The 20,971-nt window shown below is 41.3% G+C and overlaps 1 protein-coding gene across 1 annotated transcript in view; it reads right to left on the bottom strand.

The window, feature by feature from the left end:
• The window catches only part of srcin1a (SRC kinase signaling inhibitor 1a), a 65,512-nt gene extending 45,042 nt beyond the window's left edge, over positions 1 to 20,470 (bottom strand). The window contains exons 1-3 of the mRNA XM_085351898.1: positions 16,871 to 20,470; positions 13,054 to 13,063; positions 14 to 346 (exon numbers count right to left, since the gene is read on the bottom strand). Of these exons, the coding sequence (XP_085208024.1) occupies positions 14 to 346; positions 13,054 to 13,063; positions 16,871 to 20,470 (3,943 nt within the window). The remainder of the gene's footprint in view (positions 1 to 13; positions 347 to 13,053; positions 13,064 to 16,870) is intronic.
• Between the last annotated feature and the right edge of the window lie 501 nt (positions 20,471 to 20,971).

Below are 20,971 nucleotides of genomic sequence, written 5' to 3'. Positions count from 1 at the left end.
CGCTCTGATGTACCCCTCATGCTGGCGTGGGAGGGTGAGGGCGACGGTGGGTTGTGGTGAGGGCTGTGGTGTGGATGCTGAAGCTGCTGCTGCTGCTGCTGCTGCTGTTGTTGGTACTTGCTCTTCAGGTGATCCATGAAGGCGTCCCTCTTGCGTTCCATGTCAGCTTTGTGCAGGTTGGTCAGGGCCTCCAGGCTCTGCGCCGCACTGACTGTGTGCCGGTGCTCAGACGTATGCACCAGACCAACATTGGAGAAGCGCCGAGCATTGTTCCCCAGCGTCCGGTATTCCCGTGGATATTCCAGGTCATCTCTTGAGATCATGTGACCGCCAACACGCTCGGGATCTAAGAGACGAGGAAAGGGAGGACAAAGGAAAGGGAGAAAGGGAGGAAAGAAGGGTGGGAAGTATGCAGGAGAGAGGTGAATCATCACCCACACAAGCATGCAGAAAGATTTTAAGGTGGAGACGTACATACACACAGCAGGCACACATAGGTGGAAACAAATGAAGCAGAGAAGGAGAGTGGAAATATAAGGTACAAGAGAGAGCAAGAGAGAAAGAGAGAGAGAAATGGGATGGGATGTTAGACTATTTGCCACCAGGACAGAGCAGTTCCTTGCAGAATTATTGATTTCAAATGCTGAGGGAAGAAAAATTAGAAAAGTAAAATGCTTCTGCGGTACATCAAAGGAAGAAGCTCAAACTGAATTTGTTTTGCTGGATATTCCATTGTGATATGCCTGCTTGTCATCTTAAGTGGCTTTCATTGTTTTCTTGGAGAAACAGTGAAAAACAAACTACTGAAAATTGAGGTGATTGAAAGTCACATGGGAACATGAAGAGAACAGCATTTTCATTTCTCTCACTGTTCTTGTCCTTCCTCACCAACTCCTGTCGATCTGTGTGAGCATGCCCTCCATCCCATAACCCCGTGAGACATTTTCTCTACATATTCTTACTGTCTCTGCTGAAAGGTACTGATCCGGCTGTCCATTTTTAAGGAGGTGCTTCAAACTGACAGCCCTTGGCCTTTTGTCAGCTCTCTAACTGACAGACAACACAGCCCAAGGTGGAAGGAAAGAAAAGGACAGAAAAGGAGACAGTTGGAAGAAGACAGTGCGATTACACACATACACACACACACACACAAATAATTGTGTGACTTGAATCATGAATGAATGATGGTGCGATAAAGAGCAGAGAACCTTTCAACCAGTAAGTTACCTTGCTTAGGAAAACAGGCCCCAGCGTTGGCTAGAAGAGAAACATGCCAAAGGTTAATATATGTGTTTGTGCACAGATGTGCAACCAAACACACCAGAACACATGACCATCAGAAAAGGGCTATCAAGAAATGATAGCACTTCGTCTGAATTACGATAAGTTAATGCATTATATATGCATTGTGATGTATTCATAAGGGTTCACATATGGTGAAATGGCTTTCTATGAATGCTAATAGTGTCTGACGGTAACTTGCAGAATGGTGAATGACTACAATCATGAATTTTACACAGAAATAATGTTTCCTAAAACTCCAACACATTTAACTCTAACAAAATATTAAACGTCAGCAGGTAGACAAGCATTTTTCTTTTCAACTCGATAATAAAAACTAATATTATTTAAAGTAAAAGCATGAAAAGTGCTGAGGCTTAATAGGGCTGAATGAAGTGCACCATATGTACATTAAATTCACATCAGCAACATTAGCACGAGCTGAACAAGTGAGCAGCGGAGGGAGGCTCCTCGGGGCAGAAGCAACAAATGGACTGTTAATGAACGCACAAGTGACGAGAAAGCCGGCCAGATGGAGGCTCCGACGCTCTCTGGTGGAGAAACCTTAACACAGAAGGAGTCTGTTAAGAGCCGAAGGTCTGTGATCACTCCATGGCAGCTGCAATCAAACCGTGCACTCATTGTGAACCCATTTCTCACTCTCTTCGTTCGCCGAAAGATTCTGCACTTAAGTGTGAACTGCTGTCTCAACACCCCGCCCTACCACCCCGCACGTTATGAAGTGCTGATAAACTGAACAGGCAAAAGGCAAAATGGACTGACCTCCGAGCTAATAGCATTAGCATTGAGCTCTCCACTGCACACCAAGGCTGACGGCCATACTCATTTGGCCCCCTCTCAGTTTCCCAGATCTCTGGTTTACACCTCATTAGGCTGGAGCTTATTGTGCATCAGCTAACAAGGACCTGACTCAAGGGCCCCATTACAATGGCTGGCAAAGCTGTGCCTATGTAGTATGGCTTATTATGCAACTGAGTAGCAGCGTTGACAGTGAAAAGCTGAGTACACTAGGCTGCCTATAGACAGGCATAAAACTAAGAAGAGAACGAAACATCAGCAAACATTTATAGTACAGCCAAGAGTTTTATAGAGTCCTATAGACTGACTGTGAAACTTTTCACAGTGAATACCCCCTCAAAAAACATTTGGCTCTTCGAGTGCCATCATTACAGCCAGTATTAAAATACAGTAGATATATAGTATATCTACTATAATTAGATATATAGTAATAGTATTTTTACTTGAAGTTAAGACAACACATGGGAAAACGTTTTAAGGGTAACGAGGGCTAAATCTACAGCAAAATACAAGCACTGGTGGCAAGCCCTTATTAACTGTTAGCTAAATAATTCAAACCTCTTAACAACAATAATGCATCAGTGCTGGTTAATGCCTGGAAAAAAACATTTAGGACATTATCACTACACGGTTGTTCTCTAGAATGATGGCGTAAGCAACTAAACTGGCCTGTATATGATTTTCTTTCTTTCTCCTGGAAATTAAGTTTAAAAAGTGGGGATAATTTTATGATACTCCTTTGCTAGGCATGTTTTCACATCTGATTATCAAGAATCTGTCAACTACAGAGGAGTTTCCTTAGGCTTATGTATCTCAGGGAAACAAGATGAGTGTAGAAATGTTTCCTATCTTCAAAATGAGTTCAACAGATGTCAGATAATTGGAAATTCTTTAATATCAGGTCTGTATTCAGACCAATATGCTATGTGGCTGTGCATATGTTTTAGTAAGATTTTATGTCATAGCAGAAGTCAAATGGCTTGCAAACGTCAGCCAAAATGAATAACTCAGTATTTCTTTGTAACACTCGTTTCAAATCCAACCCAAAAACTTTCCAAACTGCAGTTTGTGGATATTCTTTGCAAAGCTGTACACAAAGCCCTCCATCTTAAAAACAGCGGGAGTAAAAGTTGTGTGGGCAGGAGCGTAAGAATAGAAAATGGAAACAGGTTATTCATCTTTACTTTCGTCATTCTCAGCCAATATATTTCCACATAAGCTGGCAGACAATAACCCTGACAGCCAAAACAATCTGTAAAAGCCCACGCAATGGCAGCATCATTTAAACACACATAAAAAGACGGGTTGGGGGAGGATTTCTAGTGTACACTATATAACAAGAAAGCACTTTCTGTCACAAAGTCTGGGTCTGCAGCGCACCAAATTGCAACTACAAAGCGCCTCCGGGAAAAGTTGCAGGATGTTGGTCAGCTAAAAAACAGAGGACTTGAATGACAACAGGAGCCTGCAATGAGAACTGATAAGATCTGTGAGCCCAATGAGGCCTGAGCTGCATTACCAAGATAGAGGCCACAGTCAAGTGCATTAACCTGTCTAAATAAAAAGAGCCTGCTGCGGCAAGCTCAGAGAGATAACACAAGACAAACAGAGGAGAAGAAATTACAATCCTGGAAAAATAGATACTATAATACAGTCCAAAAAATCCCAACAAAAAACAACTAACAACAAATGCAGCCTGATTGCACAGTCCAACTCCAGTGATGTTTCTCCCGGTTTATGCAAAATGCATGAAGTCTGAAACCATCTTCCATCAGTGAAGATTTTTCTACAAATTACAGATTATGCATAAAAAGAAAGTTGCTTAAAAAACAGGGCTCATACTAGTCATTTCCCCCCCATAATCACCTCATCCTCCTTAACGTTTCTCATCTATCTTTAAACGTAGGCAATTTCAGTTTCTGATGAGGTATTTGCCAAACCACCCACAAAAACTATTAAGAGACATACATGCATAATATTAATCTCTATCACTACAACCAAATTCTGGACTGTATACGAAAACGTGTTCTTACAGCCACCCACTGAGCTGGAGTTTCAGCTCAGGAAGAGAACTTGCTACTCATCATATGCAAAGACATATGGTATGGAGAATCAGGAGAAGGGGTTTGGATTCGCTTTTTGCTGGATTTGGAAGAGGCAGCCTGTGCAGCTTTATATTTTCGGGATGTTAAACATGTGGGTCAGAGAGAGCAGGGGGTGTATGAGAAGTTTTAAGTCCCACAGCATGATAAGAGAGCTGCAAGGTGCAAATAATCAGAGCTCTGGATTCCTTAATAGCTAAATCTAATTTCACAGGCACTTCAAAACACTTGAGTCTGCACATATTGTGCCATATGCAGGTGCAATTTAAGGCTTCTGAATAAGCATTGTTTGAGAGGATACAAATATGAATAAACATTCTTTTGACATAAAAAAAACCATGATGCTTGCAGTTAAACAGTATTTTGGAGATGCAGTTATTGATAAATGTGGAGCATTTCTCCTTTAATCAATAATCATTTGGTTCTGCACAATGTCAGAAAAAAATGAATATTTCTGTTATCATTTCCAACAGTTAAAGGTGATATCTTTAGTTTTCGAAAGTACTCTGGTGAAACACTAAAGAAGCTAAAATGCTATCATCTAGCTAAACAAGTTAATCAGTAACTAACTGAGGGATTGCTTGTCTACTTATTTAGGTGGCAGTAAGAAACAGGAGGAAAGAAAGCTATTTTTCCTATCTGTGAAATGTGAAATAGTTAAAGTATGAAGTATTTTCTAAGTTACTTTGTGTCTGAAAACTCTGGCACATGCTTTTTTCTAGTGTTTTTCAATAGTCTCGACTGTGCATTATCAGACAGCAAGAAGCAGAAGTGGCAAGAGGGAATAAATTAACGAGTAAGTGTAGCAATAGCTAAGAAAAACTCAATCGTCTCTTCTAATTGGCCCTCTGGCCCTGTTGTTGCTATCAAAAATATTTTTTATAAGTGAAACTTCTTTTGATTTTTGAAGTAAGTATTTATTTTTATAACTCAATGTCCTCCCTATGCAGACGGTTGGGAAAACAAGGCGAGCACTTCCCTGTAAAGGCAATCTAATTTACTGCTACCAAGGCAAAGCTCTTTGCGGAATGCCGGCTGCGGCAGGACAGACTAGTTGATTATTAAACCTGTGAAAAAGTGGGGAAGATGTAAAATTAAGCAGAAGTAGGTAAAAAACTGCAAATTGCAAATCCGGCTCGTCTGTTGAGGCTAAAGGCAAAAGGAAATTTGCAAAGCCTAAAGCTGTTAGCAATTTTAACTCGGTGCACTCCAGTGGGAACACTTAAAACAAACAACCAGAAGGAAAGAAGGGCATGTCAGGATTAACTACAACCTCATGAAAACCCAACAATCAGGACATTATAAACCCTGCAGGTCACAACTCAAGAAAGAGGCTATATCTCCATAATGAATAAGCCGTAAAAAGAGTACTGTGAGCTGCATTATCAAAGATAGAACAAGGGTGGTTAAAAGTCAGGTAAGGTTAAGATGAGGTAAAATGCAGTCGCTACTGATTTTCCAACTGCAACAAGTGACTTGTGTCACAGTGATTGCAAGCTGTCACACATCTTGAAATCTACCGTAGCTGATATGAAGGCAACCATTTGAGTTTCATTGAATACAGCGCCAAAAAATGACTATGAACTTGTAAAAATAACCCCCCCTTCTCTCTTCTCTTGCTCTCTCACTGTTTGCGTCTGCTATACACTTAGAGCGATCAGGCTCCGGGTTAAAACACACACACACACATATAACCCAGCAGGCATGTGCTATTCAGTTTTTTCTCTCCATTAAGGTAATCTCTAAAAGCTCAGAGGCACTGCTGTGCCAGGAGAGGAGAGTTAAAAGGGGTGAAAGTGACGGCTGGGCAGAGAGAGCAAGCCATCAGGAGAAGGTCAGCCTGCCTGTCTGAGCTGCTGGATGGAATAACAGGCCAAGGCAATCATAAGGCTCCAGACAGCCTCACATATAACTGACAGAGACAACTGTAATCTGTTGCGCCACACAAAGCGATGGGGGGGACGCCTACTTGATCATTAAAACATGTACAATACAAAGCAACACGCCCATCTTTTCACCTTTTGCCCTCCACTGTCTATCTATTATCTGTGCCTCTCTCCCACCCACAAACCCAGCAGCCTCTAACTTTGTTTCCATGTCAAACTTGGGAATACTACAGAGGCAGCCAAGTTAAAATTGCAGCAGTAATGTGGATCCAGCAAAACACCTGTTAATACACAAAGGCACACAATCGAGCAATTAGAGCACGCTACGGCTCCTCTGAAACATCTCCGGGGCCGTCTGTGGCTGCAAACGACAAATGTGTGTGTACTCAACTGGAGGATGAATGCGAGAGATGGAATATAAGTGTGACAAAGACATTCTGGAAGGGGAGGAGAGACCTGGGGAGAAACAGGTGGTGGTAGCTAGCGTATTGCATCTCTTTGTTTCACTTATCGTTCTGGTAAAAGCTGGCTGTCTTTTTTTTTTCTTTCAAAAATAACAGCAGTCCAGCAGCAGGTGAGAAAGCCTCTTAATTACAGCCTGTTGTCGAACCCGGTCAGGCAGCATGGTATTGCCACTGGGTGTGAGGAAGACACTCCAAACACACTACATTACATCAGTGCTGCTACATTTACCTCACTGGGGAGCTCTACAATAGGTTGCCAGATGGAGACAGGCAGGCGTGTTAGAGTTAAGAGAGAGCTGATGAAAAATACGTTTGGCAAGAGATACTTCAAAGAGCTGCAACCTAACCTCGAATCTCAACAGTGTTTTAGCTCATTTACAACAGCCAAACAACAATTTTAAGTAAATCCACCACACAGTATGTCTGGTTGCAGTTACAAAGTTTGATTTAAAGTGTGTACATCACCAAAACGATCCTTAAACTTATCCTTATAGGCCATAAAGAGACACTTTGGGAAAAGATTTTCTACTTCTTATCAAACCAGAGTGCGATTAGAAAATTACATATTTTAATTCCAGTGAATCAAATCTGTAAATTAAGGAGTAAATAGCAACCCTATACCAATGAGTCCAGTCAACACGGACTGTGATTGAACTTGTTATAAAAATCCCCCGGCTGCACTGCTGCCAAATGAAGCAAATGAAATCCTACAACCATTTTAGTCACAGCAGTATGAGGCCGCCTCTTCACTGAATGTGCCACGCTCAGTAACCTTCGAAGGGTCCAAAGGAGATAGAGATACATATAAAAACTAACAGTGAAATGAAATTGATAATATTATGGTGACAACTGATAGTCTGGGTTTAGAGACACATTACATCTCGAGTAGAACGCTAGAAAAAAACAACAATAAAAAAACCCAAAGAGGACATTGTACACTCTCAGTATGAATGACAGAGATGCCCGAGTCATCATAACATCTTAAACAAGCTGCTGCTGACAATACAACCTCTGGCAGGGCGATGTAATGAGATTGGCCCGTTGCCACATATACAGTGTATAAACACTGGGCACAATCAGCTGCACACACATAGCAGAGCTTGGCACAAACTGGTAGATGGTGTAGAAATCTGCAGACCACCTTTTAAAGTATCTGCATGGGTCCATCCTGTAAATGATGATGCATTATTATAGCTAATAAGATTCCTCATTGATCGCTGTTGCAAATGTGTCTTCCTGACTGATCCTGCCCACATGGAGATCAGAGTACAGTTTCAGTAACAGAGGAGTAAATGGTTCAGGTAAGTTTCTTCAGACATCAGGAATGTGGACTCCAGTTGAAACGCTGAAATCCAGGTCTATTTTCTTTTCTACTGATTTAAGGAGGAGTGTTAATGTATAACCACAATGACCTGACTCTACTGTATGCAGAGAGCAAACAACAGGAATTGTGTGGACCACATCTGGTTTGGTAGAAAAGGTCCTGTATACACTTTTCTCTCGCTTACTACACTCTCTAAGTGGCACCTGAACAGTTAAATACCAAATGGAGTTTTTGCCTTGTCCCTCTAAAATAGCATGATGCAATACACTGCTGAGCCTTTGAGTCAAGTAATGAAAGGAGCAACAAAACAAAGCATAAAAAAACAGCATCGCCTGTGGCCTTATCCAACTGTTTTTTCTTGTTTTCATTAGACGAATGCAGCACACTGAACTTTGAAACAATGGACGTCACTGCATGCGGAATACTGAATTTCCTTTTAAGGATTTAAAACAATCAGTTATTTTCCACGGCTGCATTTTCCTTTTCTTAAATTCATAACTGGGTGCCAATTTAGTTTACCGATTAGTAGCAGGTGACCCAAATGCTAAAAGGCTATAATGCAGTTGCCTGGGTGTGAATCGGCCTCAAAGACAGTCACTGCAAGTCTTCCCCTGGTCTTTCTCACATTCTTCTCTTTGCTGTTCTATCACAATAAAAGCCAAAATGTCTCAACTTTAAGAAACCAGGTTCTAGGTTTGAACCCACTGGTCCCCTCAGGCCTTTTTCTGGGGATTTGGCGTGTTTTCTTATTGCATGCACTGATTCAAGTGGAGTCCAAAGAAAGGTCCTCAAATTAGATCCACTCCGTGTGCCTAAATTGGCTTCAGGTGCAGCAGCGAGCATGAAATGTTGTCTGTTTCTTTATATTAGCCCTGTGATGGACTGGTAATCTTTCACCCTATGGCATCTGGGATAGGCTCCACTCCTCCTGCGACCCTGAACTGGATAAGCAGCTAAGAACATGGAAGGAAATAAAGATGGAAATGAAAAACCTCGAGATATAGTGGCATAATAAATCACGCCTTGAAAAAAGTAAAACTGAACACCAAACCACCAAACAAAAACATAAAGGATGGAGCTTTATACAAGTTAATGTGATTGTAGAGAAACAAACTATTTCGGGAGAGAGAAAGGGGACAGAGGCAAAATCCAAAGTTTTCCTGAGGGTTTCAACATGACTGTTTATCTTGCAAACAGGCCAACTCTGGCAAAGGCAAATGGATGACAACACTCATCCAATCAGGATCTGCCAGCTGTCCTCTTATCTTGCTCTCATATCAATAAATAAATCTCTCTAAGAACACACATGAACCGCTTGAAAAAAAGAGGTGCTCCCACTAAAAGCATTCAAGCTGCTGCATTGCACAACCATGTCTGAAGGACAGGGGGAGCCATAGTTAAAAATTAGAAAGCGGGAAGTGAAACGTTGCTAGAGGTCGCAGATAACAAAGGAAGCACCATAATGGCTGACAATAACTCTATCTTAAATTGGTTAGGTCTAATGGGTCATTATCTGCCCCACAGGCCCTGTTTTATTAACAGCAGGTCACACCTGCACACACACAGTCACATATCCACATATCCAGATGCTTGCTAGAGTTTATAATGCAGCACACCCTAACTATAACATGACTGATGATGTGAAATCTGGTCGAGTAGCTGAGGCAGCAATGAAAATCTGAGGATATAAAAGGAAGATTTAAGAAGCCTTCGCTATCTGTGTTGATAACCTGAATGTTTACATATTCATAAGATGAGCAGGGTTATAATGACAGAGGGGGCAAGACGGGATGAGAGCAGTACTAAGAGAGCTATAAAGCTTTTTACAGCTGTGCTTCTATGTGTTCCTACTTTAGACAATGCGGACTGTAAAAAGCTATTAAAACATACATAAAGACCACTATAATCATGGTATATATAATAATGAAGCAAATAACTGGTGTAATAACTAAGAATGACCACCCAACCCTACTGCTCTACAGAGCTCCTATTTTATATTGCACATCATTTTCCTCTGATCTCAACTTTCATATTCTCCTGGCATCCTGGATGTAAAAATAATGTAATGTCTGAGTGGTAGTTCTGTCAGCTTCTCTCCCTGCTGCCAGCGGCCAAAAAAATCTATTATCCCAGCGTTAAAGGAGAGCGCCACCCATATTACTCGTAAAAGTCTTTTCAAATGTTTGTGGGAGTACCACTGAAAAACACAGAGGGGTCTAAACCCTATAACTTAAAAAAATCTGAGGCTGAGAAGCTAGAAAGGCTATGTAAGCTGTTGGTGGTCTAGTTGCACGATAGGTAGCGTTCTGCTGCATCAATTTTGATGTATTTTTCCCCTCCTTCGTGGCAATATAGGAGGGGAATGCTGGATTCACTGGCGTGCACTCTTATGTAAATACACCTTTGTAATCTCTGAGGGCCACCCACAAGCACAATTATAGGAAGTAGTGTTAGAAGCACATACATTTTTAGAAATAGATTCAAGCAGAAGAAGTGAATTTCTTGTTATAGTACAGACTGATGGTTCATTAAGTTTGCTTTGGACAGGTCAGCGTGCTTTCCTGTTTCTTTGCTCCACAGGCTGGCAGGATCAGGCTGATTTCAAAACATCCATCTGCAGGTATGTCAACAGTCTCGGTAAGACACCCGAGGTGTCAAACTGAATCTCGGTAAAAGTGAGAGATGTGGAATGGCTCTTCAAAGATACTGCAAGAACCAGTTTTCAACTTCTGAAATGCTCCTTTGGGTAAAACCAGCAGGTACACAATGAAAAGAGTTGTGAAATAAAAGACGACTAACATAAAAATGCTTGTACATGATGGAAGTGTTGAGGGTATTCTTTCCTCGGGCGAGAAATCATTCTTCTTCTCTGCAGTGATCAGACAGGATGAATAATATTAAATTAAATAAATTACCAGATTGTTGAAAGCTCTTAAAAGGTAACAAAGAAAATGCATGCTGAGGTGACAAAGACAAAGGAATTTACCCATGATATTGTTTGAATAGAGCTAATATACCTTCTCCAGTAACAATGAGTGTGATCTTTTAATGACTTACAGTTGACTAGAATAGAATAGAATAGAATAGCCTTTATTGTCATTGTACAGAGTACAACGAAATTGGAGTGCCACTCCCTTGGTGCAAGTTTCAATAATAAATATAAATGTAAAATATAAAAAGTACAAAAAAAACAATCGTAAGTACTCAAACAATAGTATGTACAATATATACAGGATAGCAGCATTAATATAATGACAGTATGAATAGCAGCATAATATAATGACAGTGACGGTATGGAATAGGTTCAATTGTTTTTGTGCTTATTTACTATGGTGATAGCTCTGGGAAAGAAGCTATCCCTGAATCTGTTTGTCCTGGTTTTATGTGACCTGTACCGTCGGCCTGACGGTAATAGTTCAAACAGTTGGTTGCTGGGGTGAGAGTGGTCCTTGATGATATTGCCATCTCTGCTGAGGTACCGAGAGTTTGCAGTGACCTCCAGGCTGGGCAGAGAGCAGCCAGTGATCTTCTGGGCTGTGTTGATGACCCTCTGCAGTACTTTCCTGTCTGCAGCTGAGCACCCTGCATACCATGTTGTTATGCCGTACGTTAGGATGCTCTCTATGGTGGCTCTGTAAAATGTCACCAGCAGCCTCTCCTCCAGGTTGTTCCTCCTGAGCACTCTCAGAAAGTGGAGACGCTGCTGGGCCTTTTTAACCACCGCTGTAGTATTTGCAGTCCAGGAGAGGTCATCAGATATCTGCACGCCCAGAAACCTCATGGAGTGTACCCTCTCCACACAGCTACAACCCTTATTAATTTATTTACACTGAATAAACGCTAACAAATGACGCATTCCACTGCTAAAGAAACACAGCACTGCATAGGCAAGCAGGGTAACTGCAAGCACTTACTACTGTTTCTTCTTGTTATTGTATCTAATTAAACAGTCGGCCCCAAAATAACATCATTAATAAGATTATGCCTATTCTAATATAAATTTACTGGAATGAAAGCCAAAACCTAATTTGCAAAGCTGAGGCTGTGTGTCTAAGTTTTCCAAATGATCATGTAATGATGTGTAATTTACACTAAATCTTGTCACCACAGCTCTGGTAAGGTTACTTATTTTTATAGGGCAGGATTACTGAGCCGGTTCTGACATGTAGTTGCCGTCACCCCTCCCAACAGACCTGCTGCCAAGCCTCTTGTAGTATTAGCATTTTCATTCCAGACAGAGCCAACAGGCTAACCTAACGAGCAATCTCCCACAGGAACACATCTGTTGTCAGATTAGTTAGGCTCTGACCATGGGTCATCAATCAAAGTGGTGGATTACATTATGTACTGGAATTCATTCATTACTTACATCAGCTGATTAAATGGCATGAAGAGATGTAGAAAGAGCAATAGAGAGATGCCCGAAAATTGAGGGGGGGGGAAGTTAAAGCATTCAGCTCCACAAATCAAACAGGATTAAATGTGAGTACAGTGAAACTGAGAAAAATGTGAATTGGCACCGAAACAAATGCATGCCTTGCTGCCTTTCAATCGGCAACATTATCATTTGTAAATGTCAATGTGCTCAACTTGATAACAAATCTATTTGCTATTCTTCATTTTTCTCAAACGGCACACATGAAAACATAGGGTACTTTTTGATACAGTGGCGTTTTTTAATGCAGATTTGCTCAAATAAGTCCTTTGTCTTAAATTTGGTTGTAAAAATATTAATATTTTGTTATTGCCTAATAAATAACAGTGTATAACAGGTTTTGTTATTTCTTGTTTATTTAAGACAGGTGGTCTAATGAAATTGTTAGGCACTCTTATGGGAACAAGAAGCTGTAGGGCATCGTGTTGGCACCATGTGAAGCCAAAAGGATCAATGATGAGGCCCTAACAGCCTAAGGATAAGCTAGACCTTTACCACAGTCATCTTTGTCTCTGCTAAAGTGTTTTCTGGCTCCTAGATAGAAGCTACAATTAGCTTTTCATGTCTTCTACCTGGAGGGGCAGGCATGCAGTCACAGTCACAGAATTGCTGATTTCCTTCAAATTGTGACAATAAACAGAAGCAATTTTCCTCTCTGATGGGAATTATCCTGACAGTTTAATTGGAATGCCGCTGCCAGAATTTTTTTTAATTGGAGGAACAAAACACACACAAAACTTACCTACAAGAAACTGGAAAAGAAATATAAAGGATCAATCAAAACAACCAGTACTTAGCCGCTATGAGTTTGACAGCGACTGTCACTGCAGATCGGTTACCTTGGCAACAGGTCAGCTGTTCTGCAAAGCCGTCAGCAGTTAGCTAACCCCCAAACACACGCGCGCACACACACACATTTGTCCAACAAGCATATGGTTAAAGGTTGCACAAGCATTATGGTGTGAGACGTAGCTAGCGACAGATGTGGCACAAGCAGGGTAGCGGAGATTACAAGTTGCTGAGACAACATGGCACATGAATCTGTGTTATGATACGGATCATCATGTGTCACAGTACAAACTGCTCTCTGTCAACTGGATCAGAGAGAAGACAAATAGAAAATCAGAAGATAGGAGGTAGGAGGTGGGTTTTGCTCCAGATGTCTGGTAGGAAACGGCTTTTAAAGGGCTAAGTTAAAGAAAAAGAAAAAAATTAAACACGCCTCTTTCATCTTCAAATCACATTTTCAAGTCGTCTGCTTTTGTGTTAACAAAACCCCTCATCTATTAGGACAGTCAGATCAGAAAACGCGCATGCTGAAAAAGTGTCACAAACACAAAGACGCCATGTTCATTTGAAGTCAAGCGAAAACTGTGACACAGATCAGAAAGGAATTCCCATATCTAGGATTTCAGCTTATTTAGCGGGGCTTTGTCATGACTGCTGTGATCCCAGTAGTAGAGGGGGGAGATGAACGGCACACAGCAGTCCCTAGTGGGGTGTCAGAGTAATTGCTTATTTTTAACCAGTCCCCAGAGGGCATCACAATGTGGGTAGCGGAGAAGCTCGACTAAACACTCCAAAACAGCAGCTCCACCTGCTCCTCCATATCTCCGTTGTCTGTCTCTTTGTCTTCATCACAAAGGTCAAAACAACAAATTCAACCTGGCAGGCTGAACTTTACCATTTACTTCAGTATGTGTCCCTCGGTAGTGTCAAAAGCCAAGCACAGAAAATATAAAGTATATTAGAGACACTGTCACAGTATAACTGGGAATTATGGTCAATAAAATGTTTGCCATTTTGTGTTTATGGCAGGATTTGTCGATGTAATGAAATGACTTCACTGTACAGTGTACGTGAAGGAGAAACTAAAACTCAAAGATCCCCAGGTGTACATTTATTTTTAAGTTCACTACTTAAAAAAACAGTTTCCCCATCACTGTGCAAGCTTTTACACAGGTGAGGATAAAATCAATTTTTAAATGTTACTGTTCTTTATATTATATGGTATGATCATACCGTCTGTCAGTACTGATGATGCTTCTGTTTAGGGAATTATAAAAACTTTAAAAAGCATGGTTTTAGTGAATTTTATCTTTATTTTTTTTGCTGTACATTAGAGACTATTTTCCAGAATTTCTTTTTCTTTTCATGAGGAAAAAAAGGCATGACCTGATTTCAAGTGTTTTTTGCTCCAATAATCCACAGAGAAGCAGAGCAGCTTGCTTAGAGGGCATCTGAAAGACATTTCATCTAGTAAATAAGTGGATCCTCTGTAGCTGGTATTGCTTCTGTTCAATGTAACTTACAGTATTATGCTTTAATAGTGGGATGCTGCATTCTCTAGATAATGCACCATTATTTCATGTCGCTGTGCTTTCCGATCGCTTTTGAAGTACAGCAAGATTGAGTTACCTTGTCTTAACTAAATAAAATTTTGCATCTTTCTCATTCATCTTCTCTTGCGCTTGAACAATTGTCCTTCTAGGCATCACATTAGTGGAGACAAAATTCTGCAACAATCTATGCTACTTGTCTGTTTTCCCTATTCATTTATCATGTGCCCTGTGATCGTCATGCCTCTTAAAGATGTCTCTTTCCTCCTTTATCTCGCGTTTCTACTGCATGTCTCTATGTCTTTCATTTGGGTTGGCGTGCAAAAAGATGAATGGGGTGGGGCAGTTTTACAGATGGATGCGTGGGGTTCTGTTGTGATGTACTGTAGGTGAGCGGGGAAGAGCAGCCAGTTGGCACGAAAGAGGAGGAGGAGATGACGAGTTAGACGTTAACAAGCTGTCGCTGCCAACACAACACAGCGCCCAATGCAACAACAAAAACAACAGAGACAACCCCCCGACAAGCCCGGTGCTATAAACAGCAATCAATATGAATCCAACACCGTTCCACCCACAGAGAAGAGGTACCCACTTTAGGTCAAGCTTGGACCAATTGAAACAAAATTAATGTGCGAAATCAAGCAGAAGCCTCCGGGTATGCAGAGATGCCAAGACCGGCAGTTCCTCAAATGGACACTTGAGGGTGGATCCAAACGAGAGTTTCTTTATCTCACTAGTTTAGATTTTATTTTTAGCATTTAAGTGGCATTACCTGACAAATAATATGAATTATTATGTGGTACAGCACATTCAGATGCATGTGCTATGGTTTTGGTTTGAAAAATTTTTAGTGTTTTAATAACTTAGTTAGCATTCAGCAGTCAACTGTGTGTTGTATCCATACGAGTCTAAGAGGAAACATTTAATAAAACATTTTCATAATTAAGCAAATATTTCTTAACTTTTTCAAAGGCTTTTTATGGCTTATAGCTCATATAAATTAGAAGTCACGTGTCTCAGATTATTTGAAAGTTTCCTAAGATCAACCAAGAAATATAATACAGAATAATCCAACTTCTTAAAAGTACATGCATTTATAAACTCAATACTTTGTTGGCGTTCCTTTACCACAAATGGCAGCTTTCAGGTCGTCTGCACTTTTGGTTCAGGTGTTCCTCATCTTCTTCTGATGACAGACCACAGATTCTTTCCTGATTCATGTCAGGTGAGTTAGCTAGCCAAGCAAACACACCAATAACATAGTGAGCAAACTAGTAGTTTTGGCACTGTGGAAAGTTCGAAGATGTAGGCAAATGGAAGCATGAAGCATAGTCCTGGTAGACAGTATATTCCAAACACTGTAGGATTCTGATATCAATATTTGGTGAATATTGGATTTAAAAATCCAACATTCTGATATAGCAGCTGATATTTGTTTCTTTAGGTACACGAAATATTAAACAGATTTCCCTAACATCTGTTAAGCGTAGTATTTACTGTCTTGTTTCTTTATGTTGTTATGGGTTCTTAAGAATGACACCATTACTTGAAGAGAAGGTATTTTATCGAACTGTGGTTCACATGTAAACAAAGCTTCGCCATCACAGTCTACTCAGAGGTAACTCCCTCTGCTCTCTAGCTCCCCCTGCAGTCTAGGAGTATTAACAACATAAAACATGATACTAGGCAAATAAGGATTTGCTGTTATCATTACATCTTCCTTTTTTTTCAACAATAAAATAACATACCTACTTTCACAAACATAAACAGTCTCTATTTGTTTTTTACTTGTTAAACCAGGCTTTATCAAAGTAACGTTAACAACACAACTAGTTTTCAACAATTATGGTCCATTCAACACTAGTAACCAAACATAGTGAAACTTGCATAGATACTATGACATCATCTTCCAAACAACATGTCAACACATTACATCTGTTCAATCAGTCTCATAGGTGGCTTTACTTGTCTTACAGATCTTCTCAGTGTTTGTTCTTGTGTATGCATAGGTGTTTCAGGTGATAGTGTCTCATGTGTGTGTTGGAGTTGTTCAGCAGCCTCCAACCTCTGCTCCACTACTACTGGTCCCTTAAGAAGATCTCGGCGATTTCTTCTCAGCATAGCTCCATCTTCTCTCTGAATGATGTATGATCGTGGTTGATCTTTCCTTAGAACAGTTGCTTTCTGTGCCCATGTGTTGGTTTTGTCTTTGAATCTCACTTGATCCCCAGCATGCAGTTCAGGTAGGTTTTTTGTTCCTCTGTCATAATAGAACTTCTGCTTTGCTTTTTGTTGCTCCTTAAACTTCTTCACGCTGTTTCCCTCTTTTGTTTTAAGCAGATTATCCTGAATGGGCAGGTTTGATCTCAGGCGTCGTCCCATAAGAAGCTGTGCTGGTGACATACCACACTCAAGTGGTGTTGTGCGGTATACTAGCAGGCTTTGGTAGAAGTCAGCACCACTGTCTCTCGCCTTACTCATCAGCCTCTTCACTGTTTGGACGGACTTTTCCACTAGTCCATTAGATTGTGGGTAGTGCGGGCTTGATGTTGTGTGAACAAAGTCCCATTCCTTGGCAAACTGTCCAAACCTAATATTGGAGAATTGTGGTCCATTGTCTGTGAACACTTCACTTGGCACACCGTGTCGTGCAAATACAGCTTTCATAGAGGTGATTACAGCCTCTGCTGTTGTTGTTTGCAGTCTACATACTTCCGGATACAAAGAGTAGTAGTCTGTGACTGCAATATAGTCCTTTCCTCCAGACACAAAGAGGTCAGCCCCCACTTTCTGATATGGTCGGTCTGGCACTGGGTGCGGCTTTAGTGGCTCGGCAGGATTGCTTGCTTGATATGTCAGACATGTTGAACAGTTTGACACTTCATTTGTCACATCCTGATTAATCCGTGGCCAGTACATCACCTCACATGCTCTCCTTTTACATTTTTCCATGCCTAGATGCCCTGCGTGTATCTTTTTGAGCATCTCTCCTCGCAGGCTCTTTGGGATGACAATTTTACTTCCCTTGAACACCACATCATCCACTACAGACAGTTCTGCTCTGCAGTTCCAGTACTCATGAATAACAGGTGAGCAGTTTTGCTTACAGCTGGGCCATCCATCTATGATGGTTTTGCGCAGTGCTTGTAACGTTCCATCTTTGCTTGTCTCCGTTCTGATGAGCTCCATCTTCCCTTCTGCGACAGGAAGTGCACTTGTGACCATGCTCACATATGCTCTTACATCATCATCCATCTTAGTGTTCGCTGGCTCATTCGGATCAACAGCTCGGGATAATGTGTCAGCTGTGTACATCAGCTTGCCAGGTGTGTACATCACGTTAAGCGTGTAACGTTGCAGCCGGATCATCATTTTTTGGATTCTCAGTGGACAGTCATTTAGTGGTTTTTGGAACAACGCTATCAGTGGCTTGTGGTCAGTTTCAACACTGATGGCCTGCCCAGACACAAACTGGTGAAATCTCTCACAGGCGTACGTTATGCTGAGCAGTTCTTTTTCAATCTGTGCATATCTTGTCTCTGCGTCTGTCATGGATCGTGATGCATATGCAACAGGCTGCCACTCATCATACTTCTGCAGAAGAACAGCTCCAAGCCCACTCTGTGATGCATCTGATGAGATCTTAATAGGTCTCATTGGATCATAAAACTTCAGAACTGGTTCCTTTGTAAGCAGATCTTTCAAGTCACGCCATGCTTTCTCATGTTCATGATTCCACTCCCATTCGATTCTCTTTTCAGTTAGCTGTCTCAGTGGCGCCATTTTTTCTGAGAGATTGGGTATGAATTTTCCCATGTAGTTTATCATGCCATTAAATCTCTGCACATCTTTCTTGCATTGCGGCCTCGGCATGTTTTCAATTGCAGACACCTTTTGAGGATCTGGTCTGATGCCTTCACTGCTCAGGATATCTCCAACGAATGTCAGTTCCTTCGCCCCAAGCTGACATTTCTCTTTGTTCAGCTTCAGATTGGCTTTTCTGGTTGCTTCAAGAACATTTCTCAGTCTCATGTCATGTTCAGCTTTTGTGCTACCCCACACAATGATGTCATCCATTGACGTGTCGACTCCTTCCAGGTGTTCATAGATCATGTGTATTGTCTTGTGATACACCTCAGGTGCTGAAGCAATGCCAAACGGCAGTTGCCGGAATCTGTACCTGCCAAATGGGCTGTTGAACGTGCACAGTTTTGAACTTGCTTCGTCCAGCTTCAGTTGCCAAAATCCTGATGAAGCGTCTAGCTTGCTAAAGTACTTCGCTTTTGCAAACTGTGACATTATCTCTTCTCTTGTAGGTAGTTTGAAATGTTCTCTCTTTATTGCTCTATTCAGATCTCTAGGATCCATGCAAACTCTGAGCTTTCCAGTCTTTTTCTCCACAATAACAAGAGAACTCACCCACTCCGTTGGCTCATCGATCTTTTCAATCACTTCCAGGTTTTCCATCCTGTCCAACTCGGCTTTCAGTGGCTTTTGTAGAGCAAATGGTACTTTGCGGCATGGATGAATGACTGGTGTTACACTTTCATCGACTCTGATTGTGTGTTCTCCAGCAAGGCAACCAAGTCCCTGAAATAGGTCACCATATTCCTTCATCAACTCATTATAGTCCATGTCATCATCAGTTTCCACAACGAGCACTCTTTTCACTAGGTTCAGACTCTCACAGGCATGTAACCCTAGTATAGGCTGCACAGTCTTCGGCACCACAATGAATGTTAGCGTGTGCTCCTTGTCTTTGTGTGTCACTTTAACCACGCATTTTCCTTTCACAGGTATTTCTGCACCTGAGTATCCACTCACTTTCACCTTCGTTGCATGCATTTTAGGTCTAGGTCTGATTTTCTTGAACTCTGCTTCTGATATGACATTCACTTGAGCTCCAGTATCCAGCTTGACTTTCATGAGTGTGTCATTCACTTTGAGTGTCATTATCCAGTCCTTTTCACTTGTCTTATTGTCTGTCACTGCAGCTACATAGAGTTCCTCTGTGTCTTCTTCATCCACAGTATGGACTGCACTTTGTTTCAGGGTTTGAGCTTTGCAGCACCTAGCATAATGGTTATTTTTGTTACATGTATTGCATCTTTTCCCATATGCTGGACATTTTTTAGGAGGATGTTGCATTCCGCAGCGACCACAAGTCTTTTCTCTTCTGTCCCTGTTTGCTGGTGATTTCAATTGCAGTTTCATTTCAGCGGCAGCACTCTCCTTTTTGACTCTGTGTGTGTTCTTATTCACAGCATCCACTCTGCAGCTGTCACTAAGCAGTTCTTTAGCTTGTGCCCTCACCGTTTCAGCTGCTCTGCACAGTGTTAATGCTTTTTCCAGGTCAAGATTTTCCTCTCTCAGTAGCCTCTCTCTCAGACCGTTGTCTGGAATCCCACACACAAGTCTGTCTTTTATCAAAGAATCTGTCAGTCCTCCAAATTCACATGTTTTACTCCTGTTCTGCAGCTCTGTGACATACTGATCTATTGTCTCCCCTGTCTTCTGTACACATGTGAAGAATCTGTGCCTCTCAAATGTCACATTTCTCTTAGGTATGCAGTAAGCCTCAAACTTTTCCATTATTTTATTCAGCTTCATTCCGTCACCATCAGTAAACGTGAAGTTATTATAGACTTCCAGTGCCTCATCACCCACTATATGCAAAAACACTGACGCTTGCTTTTTATCACTTGCCTCGTCAAGTCCAATTGCTGATAGGTACAACGTGAAACGTTGCTTAAATCTTCTCCAATTTTCAGCCACATTTCCAGTCAACTGAAGAATCGGTGGTGGGTGTAAGCCGTCCATGCTTACGTCGCTAGGTCTCTTTTCTCTCCCTCGGCGAGTTAGCTACACTACGTTCACTGCTAAGCTGATCCGTCGGTACTGCTATATTGTAGTCCGTTACCTTTCTTCAAGTCCATCTTCTGACACCATGTCTTGTTTCTTTATGTTGTTATGGGTTCTTAAGAATGACACCATTACTTGAAGAGAAGGTATTTTATCGAACTGTGGTTCACATGTAAACAAAGCTTCGCCATCACAGTCTACTCAGAGGTAACTCCCTCTGCTCTCTAGCTCCCCCTGCAGTCTAGGAGTATTAACAACATAAAACATGATACTAGGCAAATAAGGATTTGCTGTTATCATTACATTTACCTATTTACTTAATTAGGCTCTGCCAGATTATACTTGTGTTTCTGGCGTTCCCAAACATCTGTGTTGCCAACAAGGAAATTATGGAGTGCCCTCTGGTGGACAATTTATTTAATATCAGCAATAATAACATGGTTGAAGGGTTTCTCCCAT

Source organism: Diplotaxodon limnothrissa, linkage group LG4, assembly GCF_057381915.1.
Source record: "Diplotaxodon limnothrissa isolate DT_005_m linkage group LG4, D_limnothrissa_male_GT1.1, whole genome shotgun sequence".
Taxonomy (NCBI): Eukaryota; Metazoa; Chordata; class Actinopteri; order Cichliformes; family Cichlidae; genus Diplotaxodon; species Diplotaxodon limnothrissa.
This window is presented reverse-complemented; position numbering and strand designations above follow the sequence as displayed.